The sequence below is a fragment of the Ascaphus truei genome, unplaced genomic scaffold (assembly GCF_040206685.1).
Source record: "Ascaphus truei isolate aAscTru1 unplaced genomic scaffold, aAscTru1.hap1 HAP1_SCAFFOLD_938, whole genome shotgun sequence".
Classification (NCBI taxonomy): Eukaryota; Metazoa; Chordata; class Amphibia; order Anura; family Ascaphidae; genus Ascaphus; species Ascaphus truei.
In genome coordinates, this window is record NW_027457277.1 from 50,599 (window position 1) to 61,020 (window position 10,422).

The following is a 10,422-nucleotide window of genomic DNA, read 5'->3' on the forward strand; positions in this document are numbered from 1 at the left end:
TTGTTCAATGGGAAATGAAATCCAGCACCAACGCTCATCTGTACCAGGGGGATCAACTCCAGCCTCAAGATCTCTCCCCTCCCCCCCCCCCCCAACTGGTCAGGTTTTGAGGATATCCCAATTTCAGCACAGGTGGTTCAATTAGTCCCTGCTTCAGCACAGGTGGCTCAATCAGTTCCAGCTTCAGCAAAGGTAGCCCAATCAGTTCCTGCTATAGCACTGGTGGCTCGTTCAGTGGCTCATCTTTTATTTTAATTATATAGCAAAACAGGTGAATAATGAGTTTATTAGCATTTCATGGGGGGGTGGGGGAGGGGGAGTCAAGGTGCCTCCGGTTCTTCATACGTGTGTAAATCGTCCACATCACGTGGGACAATAGGAAGCCGTGAGGGACGACATTGCAGCTTCCTACTGGCCCGCGTTATGTTGGAGATTTAAACCTCCATTTTGTGTCCCCTGGAGGGGACAGTACTGGGGGCACCTTTGGAGGTAAGTTATCTCAGGAAGCAGGGAGTCCCTGGAAATCAAACTAATGTGGTTCAGCTCCAGAGACGCCCTGCTTCCTATACACGAAAAAAAGGGGAGAGGGGGGACCCCTCTTCAAGTGTTCCTTGGGAACATTCCAGCGGTGTGAAGTATTATACATTGTAATGTAAAGTAGATTTTTCTTTCTAAAACAAACTACAACTTACCTGTGGGCCTACATACAGTAGCTTACCTGTGGGCCTACATACAGTAGCTTACCTGCGGGCCTATGTACAGTAGCTTACCTGCGGGCCTACATACAGTAGCTTACCTGCGGGCCTACATACAGTAGCTTACCTGCGGGCCTACATACAGTAGCTTACCTGCGGGCCTACATACAGTAGCTTACCTGCGGGCCTATGTACAGTAGCTTACCTGCGGGCCTACATACAGTAGCTTACCTGCAGACCTATGTACAGTAGCTTACCTGCGGGCCTACATTACATACAGTAGCTTACCTGTAGGCCTATGTACAGTAGCTTACCTGCAGGCCCATGTACAGTAGCTTACCTGCAGGCCTACATTACATACAGTAGCTTACCTGCGGGGCCTATGTACAGTAGCTTACCTGCAGGCCTACATTACATATAGTAGTTTACCTGCAGAACTACATACAGTATCTTATCTGTGGACCTACAGTATGAACAGTAGCTTACCTGGGGGCCTATATACAGTAGCTTACCTGCGGACCTACAACAGTAGCTTACCTGTGGGCCTACATAGAGTAGCTTACCTGTGCCCTACATACAGTAGTTTACCTGTGGCCTACATACTGTAGTTTACCTGCAAACCTACATACAGTAGCATACCTGCAGCCTACATACAGTAGCTTACCTGTGGCCTGTAGTTACAAAATGCTTCACTGTTTTTATTTTGTACCTGTGTTATCTATGTAATTTAGATACTTTCTAAATGTGTCTAAATGCTACACTGCTGATTTCTATGCCTGATTTTTGCTAGGTTACCATTAATATCATAGAAGAGAATGACGAAGCCCCTGCATGTAAACCATCAAGGTACACAGCTGTCATTTTTGACAATGTCACATCGGGGAGCAATATTAACAACTTTAAGCTCAGCTGCAAAGACAAAGACTCCGGCGACACTTCAATGCGGTTTGAAATAGTTTCAGGTGCTTCATTTTATTGGGATTTCCCTGCACTTCCTTCTAATGCGTAAATTAATACCTTGTTTGGTTGATAATCATGCGGGCTGACCCTTTTTTTGGGGGGGGGTGGGATTTTCATGTTCTGAAGTTACACTATTGTGGTAAATTCAGCAAATTCATGTATTAAAATCATGATGTCAGCACTGGTGGGATACAATCCCTGACACAGCGCTACATCTGCACGTGCCAAACAATGCGTGCACCACACAATGGCTTCTCAGGGCACCTGCACCTGGGGCCTCCCTTACCATACAGGTGTAGTGAGACTTCCTGTCTCCGGAGCCGCCGCTGAAAAAGCTTAAAGCCACGGCTCCGGAGATAGCCATGCCGCGGTCCCGCTGCTGGGGGAGGGGGCTCACGCTTCCGGATTGGACCTGGTATTTTATTTGGGTGTGCATTAAATTACATTGAGTATACTGCATGTTAAAAGACAAACTTGAGTAAATGAACTGCATCATTCCAGGAGCCTGACATTTATCACTTAAAGTCCCACATAACCCCAATCCCTTCCGGAACTGCATCTAATATATTACTGAATGATGCACGGAGTTGTACCTTTTTGTCTTCAATTCTATTTTTCAGGAAACATCAATAACCACTTTGCTTTTGACCCCACTCATGGCTCGCACGGTCCTAAACTTATTGTGAAAGCTCCCTTTGATTTTGACAATGGCGCCGACATGCAGCAGAGATACAGTCTCGTGGTTAATATTATCGATGACAATGTTAAAAATGGTAGCGTTGAGGAGCCGAGGACAGGAACGGTTTTGATAGCCGTCAGAGTCATTCGGACGAACACGCCTGCTCCCCCCACAACTAACTTTTACGTAAGTGCCTGATCCAGCACCTGAGTAGTGATGTTTAGGTCTTCCTTAATATTACATACATTGAGGGGCGGATTGACCTATCCTGTGATCGGGCTTGACCTGGTGGGCCGGTGCTGTGGTGGCGGGCGGCTCCCCAGCTTCCTGTGCAGAAGCCCGGCGGTCACTGCGATCCTCTCCCTCCTCCTGTCAGCGCTGGAAGTTGGTTCCAACTGATCGGAGGAGAGAGCTGGAGGAGGGAGCTGCCGAGTCCCCGGACTGGCACAGCACCGGAGTAGCTTAGAGGAGACTTCACCCCAAGGTAAGATTGAGTGAGTGTGTGGTAGAGTGATGGAGAGGGGGGGAAGAGAGAGGGGAGAGTGTAAGGGGTGAACAGGGGGAAGGTGGGAAGATAGGGGGGAGTGTAAGGGGGAAGAGAGATGGGGGCGTGTAAGGGGGGCTTGATTACAGAGGCCATGCGCTCTTCCCCAGAACAATTAAACTGGTTGCCGAGAGAGAGCGCTAGGCCTCTGTAAGCAGCATGTCCCATTAGATCCGAAAAGCCCGGGCCTAGGGCGGCAACATTTGGGAGTGGCATACAAAGGCCCCGCTCTCTTACAAAATAATTGCCGGGGGAGAGCGTGAGGCCTCAATTAAGGTCTCTTACCTTCCTCCTTCTGCAGCATAGAAGTCACACGGTGATGCATTGCCATAACAACGTGACGTCACATTGCATCGCATTGTCATGGAAATGTGTCGTCACGTGACGCAGTGGCGCTACAGGAAGTGTCGACCCGGGGTACGGACCAATGGGCTGCAAATATTTTCATCCGCAACTGTCTGTAGGTGTCTCTTACCTTCTCCAGAACGGCATCACTCCTTGCAGAGTCGCGTTGTCATGTCGACCCGACATCACATGGTGACGTGTTGCCATGAGAATGTGAAATCACATGGCGATCTGTCGCCATGACAATGCATCCTCACGTGCCGCAACTTCTTGACGCCGTGTCATCGGAAGAGGAGGAGGAGGGCCGGTATGAGACAAATCGCGCTGGACGATAATTGTCTGTAATCTGCCCCTGCATACATTAAATGAATTCTGTGAGGATTTATTAATGTTTTACTGTTACTCACTGGAGCTGGGGGAGTGGGAGACAAAGGACAAGACATGGATGGGCTGGAATTATGAGTCATGAAGAGCAAGACTGGGATGGGATGGGCTGGTATTATGAGGCATGGAGGGAAAGACTGGGATGGGATGGGCTGGTATTATGAGGCATGGAGGGCAAGATTGGGATGGGATGGTAGTATGAGGAGTGGAGGGCAAGACTGGGATGGAATGGGTTGGTAGTATGAGGAGTGGAGGGCAAGACTGGGATGGGATGGTAGTATGAGGAGTGGAGGGCAAGACTGAGATGGAATAGGCTGGTAGTATGATGGAGGGTACGATTGTGATGGGTTGGTAGTATCAGGGATGGAGGGTAAGACTGGGATGGGAAAAGGGGATGAGAAAGAGAGGGAGGCCAGAAAAGTGGTATGAAGAAGGATTTGTGGAAAGACTATATCTAGTGAACACTTGGTTACATTACACAACAGGTGATTAGTATGCTGTATCTGGTGAGATAACTCTGGAAACCAAGTGATATCAAGGGGCAGGGGGTTATGGGTCAGCGCTGATCCTAGGATCTCCAAAGATGTCCCAAATTGATGCCGATCCTGCAGCTCACAACTCTCCCATGATCAAATGGGAGAAAACTAGAGATACAGAAAAACAAAACAAAGAGGAGCGCAGAAGTAAGGCAGAATCAGTCTCACATATAAACCATTTTATAACCATATAAACAAAGATACAACTTACAATAACATTTTGGAAAAGCACAATCGCAGTCACTCCCAGTCACCGGACAAGATGTTCCTGTAGATCCCTCTGATGCTTCCGCCTTGCGAGGGCGTGATGAGGCAAAAGGGGGAAACACTAAAAATGTCCAGGGTGCCTAAGAGACCAATTCTGGAGCTCCTTGTCCGGTGGCTCGGAGTGACTGCGATTGAGCTTTTCAAATGTTATTGTAAGTTTTACCTTTGTTTATATGGCTATATTCTTACCTCTTATTCACCACTACAGATTTATATATAGCGCTAGTCTTTATCTAATGCAGTAAATGTGACTTAGATTAATTGCTGCTAAAAACTACCAGGAATTAATGCGACCCCTAATGTTTTTCATTCTTTTTATAAACAGGAAAGAAAAGGGCTGACAATAGTATATAAAGCAGTCAATACCTATAATCCCACAGCGTGGTATGTACCTGTGGTGCTGACACTCATGTCAGTCTTCCTTGTTGCGCTGGTGGCCTGGGCATGCCACCTGTTTTGGAAATATACCAACCTAAAGGCGCTCTGTCAGAAGGCACGGACCAAGATGCCAAAGAAAAGGTGAGTGCAAATATTCAGACGTATAGTCCACTTGTTCATGGCACTGGCTTCTGTACTAGGGATGCGCGAATTCGACGCGATTCGCTTCTCTAAAGGTTCAAGGGAAAAGTCTGCAGAATATTTTGTGAGAACTTTCGGAGCCAAAAGTTCTAGCGAAACGGCCTAAATGGTTCCAAATTTGCTATTTCACTTATTTAAAGTGGCAAAATAGCGAACCTGTAACTTAAAAAAATAATGTTTTAAGTGCATTTTGAAAGCAAAAGTAATCAAAAATTCATTGTCTGTTGAATTTTTTTAAATTGTTTTAACTCAAAATGTATTAATGTTTTTTACAAGGTAGGAAGAAAATACAATTAGGTGTTATACAGAAATAATATGGGTAGGGTAGGGGGGAAGGGAAGAGGAGGGAAATGTGGGGGGGGGGTGGGATTCCAGTCATATAATCAGTACAGTTGAGAATATAATAGCATTCCAGGTAATATAGTGTTATATCGTTTCTAGAACTGGTCAACACAAGAAATGCTTAGACCTGGGGTCTCAAACTCAGTCCTCAAGGACCACCAACAGGCCAGCTTTTATGGATATCCCTGCTTCAGCACAGGAGGCTCAATTTGACTGAGCCACTGATTTGAGCCTCCTGTGCTGAAGCAGGGATATCCATAAAAGCTGGCATGTTGGTGGTCCTTGAGGACTGAGTTTGAGACCCCTGGCTTAGACTTTCATCTTGTCTTTATCAGAGACCTTCAGGTTAGAGGTTTGCATCTCCGTCTCCAAGTATTTCATAGAGAGACGGCGAGGGGTGAGGCCCGGGCATGCTGTGTGCGATAGCCAAGGATGCCAGACCCTCTGGAATTTAAAACGTCATTCAAAAGGACCCAGTGACTTTTTAGCGTTAAGTCAATTTGTTGTGGACTTTTGAATTGAAATAAACTTTGTTGCGAATAAAAAAGGGCGAAATTCGGCAAGTTCTCTTCGGCCTGTGGGGAAAACGTGCACATCTCTGTTCTGTACGACATAGAGTTCAATGTTCTACATTACCGATGTTGTGACTGCTTTGACTTTCTCTATGGAGGAAAATAAACAGTAATCCAAATAACTACTTACAGCACATTCAAGTGTATGGGCCATGAGGTGTCTTCCAACAGCAAAAGGTGCGTTATAGCAGGGTGCGTATAGCGCAAACGTACCAACATGCGCCCACCTGTCTCCTCTCCCCTCCGGCTCGGGGCCCCCCTCCCTGCATGGCTCCGGCGTCAAATGACACAGCGGGGTCATGTGACGTCATTTGATGCCGGTTGTCATGGAGACGCGATGCTGGAACTCCCGGTAAGTGAACAGTTGCAGAGGCCTCGCGCGATCCCCGGCATTTATTTTAAATGCCGTCAGGAAAGTGCAGGGCCTCTGTAACAGCCGCGCCTCCCCCCCATAAAATCTCGCGCCCCCCACTTTGTGCACCGCTGCATAGCACCACTTTATAGCATAGCACTGCTTAGTAATTATGCCTCAATATGTATACATCCTGTAAGAGTTTTATGTTTTGATTTAAACCTGTTTAAGAATGTTATACTGTATTTATCTGTCGTAATAACACACTTTACTTTTCCATATCTGCCTGAACCTAATACTTTCATTTCTTGATTGCAGAGTAAGAACGTACGCAGCAGGTACGTATTCGTTTCTATTCTAAACGCTATTTTTCTTTAAAAAACAAATAAACAAAAACCTTAGAATGACTCATTTATTTCACCACTTTTCCTTGATTCTTAAAACAGGAACCAAAAAGGAAAAAGTAGAAGTGATAACAGTAAGTCATTTTCTTATTCTATTTACTGCACTTATTCCCATGACCTGTTATTTATATTATTTGTTATTTATATGATTACAACATGTATTACTACTGTGAAGCGCTATGTATATTTATGGCGCTATATAAATAAAGACATACAATACAATTTACAAGCTTCGCCACACAGTGTTGAATTTCACAGCAGGTAAGACTCCCGTGGCCCAAGTCGGCCCATGTTCCCGTCTGTTGCAAAACCTGAGACCCCCTTTGATCCTTTTCTTTCTATTTAGAATACTCTCATGTCTATCCCACGCGTGTTTGAATTCCCTTACTGCTGTAGCCTCTGCCACCTTTGCTGGGAGCCAATTCCAGAATCCACCCACATTTTTGTTGCCGAGGTCAATAAGATTAGAATTGATTGATCTGGATCTTTAGGCTGCTGGTGTGAATTATTGAAGCATAAAGTAGCTGGAGATTTGCTTCTGCACTCACTGGTTGTGTTAAAGGTATAATCAGTTGTTTGGAGCAGGGGACAAATGACTTTTTCTCCACGTAACATTGTATACAACACTAGCCCTTCCCATTTTTCCCATTTGTTCGAACATCTAAATACGTTGCGAACCTCCACCGAGTTTTTATATTGAAATGGTGTATATTAAACATATGCCCCCATTTATACTAAAATGCCCAATAAGAAACATCACAATGTAAAGATAAGGGAGGTTTCTTGGATGGCCCAATACATGTACTATAATAATACTGTATGTTAATGTATTTTTTCCTGCAAACTGTACTGCTTTGTGACATGTTAATCGTCTTATTTAAAAAGGCTGCGCATTAAGCAAAGTTTCAGTTGGAATGGGAAATAAAAATATCACTTGTGTGCACATTCACAGGTCTGCAGCGCTGTCTTTCCCCAGTATCTCTTAGCATACAATGCTTCCACTGCAGCCAGGGGTTCTGGGTAAATGATATGCAAATGGGGACACAGTGTCATCTTTTGCTTCTGATCCATTTAAACACGAATCCCTGTAAGCGTATGCCTGCCATATTACACAGCTTTTTTTAGCACAGCCTGGGTTACAGAAGTGCAGAGCCAGTAAACCTGCTCACAGACGGGATTTATTTATTTAAGTTTTCATCCTTTAGGAAACTACCACATTTGAAACCGTGTTTGATGGAGAAGCAGTGGATCCAGGTAACACATATTTGTTTTTAGGGTTATATTCATGTAACTTCAATATGAGCGATCGTACCACGTTTGATAGCTGCTGATAACGGCTATTGATTGTTTTTGACTCACTTGGCCACGTAGTCTCCCAATATTCCTCCTGCTGTAAAGTTTAGAATCTGCCTGATAATGTGCTTTTTTTACATGGTGCCCACCCCTTGCGTCTTTCCTATGTAGCGATATGTGAACTTGTCCAGTTTGTTAATTTGTCATGTTCATTTTTAAAAACGTTAGCAATTTAGTGAAATTTTCATGTCATTTTTTTTTTTTTTTACAATTTTTTTTTAGCAATTTTTATTCAGAATGGGGCTTTTGTAATTTTAATAACATTTCTGTTCAAACTTTGAGATGCAAATTGCGCCACTTTTCCTCTCTCAAATGTTGCATCAAAAATATCAAGATCACAGTCAAATGTCACATGTCACCAGCACATTGGTCATGTGACCTTGCATTTATTTTTAACGTTGAACCTAGGGGGGGGGGGGGGGGGGTTCGTACACCTCAAATCCCAAACAGTTGTGTATTCCTGTACAGTGTTAGCTCTGGCCACCTACCCATGGATCTGCTAACCTTTCAAAGCACAAGCACTTCCCAACATCCTCTGAGCCTCACGCCCTCTGCTCAGCGTGTGCTTTCTTGTTCTAGCACTCGGCTTTCTCGGAAAATGCTTCAATCTCGAACCATTTTACTTATCTTTGGTTTAACCAATATTGTCAAAGACATTTTTATATATTGCAACTAAAATGCACCTTCAGCACTGAAAGCAAACTTGAATAATTCAGTTACCCTGTAACTGTGTATATATATGCTATGATAATATTATGTATATGGGTATGTAAGAAGAACAATAAGGTTTCATTATGTCAAACCACAACCCAATTTCCGTTCTCACTTTTAGTGGAATGATGGAATATAATATGTGCAGTAGTACATGCTATCTAATGGGCTTTTTCTAATCTGCTTTTCTTTTTGTTTGTATTTAAACAACCTGATTTGACACTTGACTGCTGACCAAGAAATTCTACATAAATACCAAGGATTGTGTTTTTTTTAATTAAACCTAGGAGAACACTGCGATGTGTTCCTGTACCGCTGGGCTTCCGGCACTTAAGGCGGGGTTCTTAAGACCCCCCAACAGGTCAGGTTTTAAGGATATCCCAGATTCAGCACAGGTGGCTCAATCAGAGACTTGAGATTGTGCCACCTGTGCTGGAGCAGAGACTGATTGATTGTCACCTGTGCTGAAGCAGGGATATCCTGAAAACCTGACCTGTTGGGGGTATTGAGAGCCCCTGACTTACGAAGTTAATCAGATCTTACAGCTCGGTTTATTGCATTCTCTCTTTTCTGTGATAGTCACGGGAAAAACATATGAGTACAACAGCAAATCGGGTGCAAGAAGGTGGAAGAATGTACCAGAAGGGAAAGAGGAGAACATACAACTTTCTGATATTTGTACTGTATCAGAGACCCTGATCCCTAAGCCTCCAACCACCCCATTAATGTCTGCTATGGAAAATAATGTTTCAGGCAATTTCTAAGGCACTGTGCGCCATGGGAAAGGAAAATAGGATTTCTTTAAATTCCCTGTTACACACATCTGATTTAGTTCCACAGTTAATCTAAATTGATATTTTTTGCTGGTGTCGGGGGGGTTTTCTATAACGTAATGAAAATGAAATCAATAATGATCTGCATGCTATGTTATGGTACATTGAGTTATTTCATAGTTGATTACATCATGGAATATTGGAGATTGTATTCAAGGCTATTACTGGATCTAAACTGTGTGTAACTGTGTTGATTTGTTTAAGGCATGCACATTTTTAGAGTGTAGCTGTGTGACAATCTAGAATGTTTTCAAAATGTATTTTTTTTAAATCTTAAAGCAAAAAATGTTAATAGAAACAGTGTGTTGTTAATGAAGATTACCAGTTAAATGCTATTGTTTATGTACCTATACAGATATATGTATGTATGTGACCAGGGGATCCTGATAGCCAAAAGAAGACAGCACACTGCAATGTTGATATCAAAAAAGTGTATTACGTGACACAGGGCCGCCAACGTTTCGGTCCTCCCAACGGGACCTTCCTCAGGGCACTGCCCAGAATCCCTTGCTGCAGTGGAAGTGCTGTATGCTGGGTGATAATGGGGAAAGGCGGGGTTGCAGACCTGCCTAAGACATGCAGATGAGCATACAGCTGTATTTGCACACATATATATATCTACAAAAACACAGAAAAAACAGGCGCACTCATAGCGTAAAATTGTATAACAATAAATTTATGGAGTAAGGGATAAAAATGCACACTCACAAACAAAGCTGAAAAAAATGCGTTTTTGAGTACAACTCAGCCCGTTCAGACGCAGGAACCCAAGGAGGAGGACTTCGGTGTGATGTCCGCGGTGTGTCTTGCCACAATAGCCCCTCTAGGTCCTGGCAGGGACCGAAAGCCACGAGGAACGCCGCCTT

The 10,422-nt window shown here is 44.0% G+C and overlaps 1 protein-coding gene across 1 annotated transcript in view; it reads left to right on the plus strand.

Annotated features, from left to right (window-relative positions):
* The window catches only part of LOC142486536 (cadherin-related family member 3-like), a 31,319-nt gene extending 21,120 nt beyond the window's left edge, over positions 1–10,199 (plus strand). The window contains exons 13-19 of the mRNA XM_075585118.1: positions 1,486–1,657; positions 2,276–2,520; positions 4,736–4,929; positions 6,574–6,593; positions 6,702–6,733; positions 7,865–7,913; positions 9,303–10,199. Coding sequence (XP_075441233.1) covers positions 1,486–1,657; positions 2,276–2,520; positions 4,736–4,929; positions 6,574–6,593; positions 6,702–6,733; positions 7,865–7,913; positions 9,303–9,487 — 897 coding nt within the window. The 3' untranslated portion in view covers positions 9,488–10,199. The remainder of the gene's footprint in view (positions 1–1,485; positions 1,658–2,275; positions 2,521–4,735; positions 4,930–6,573; positions 6,594–6,701; positions 6,734–7,864; positions 7,914–9,302) is intronic.
* The last annotated feature ends 223 nt before the right edge of the window (positions 10,200–10,422 follow it).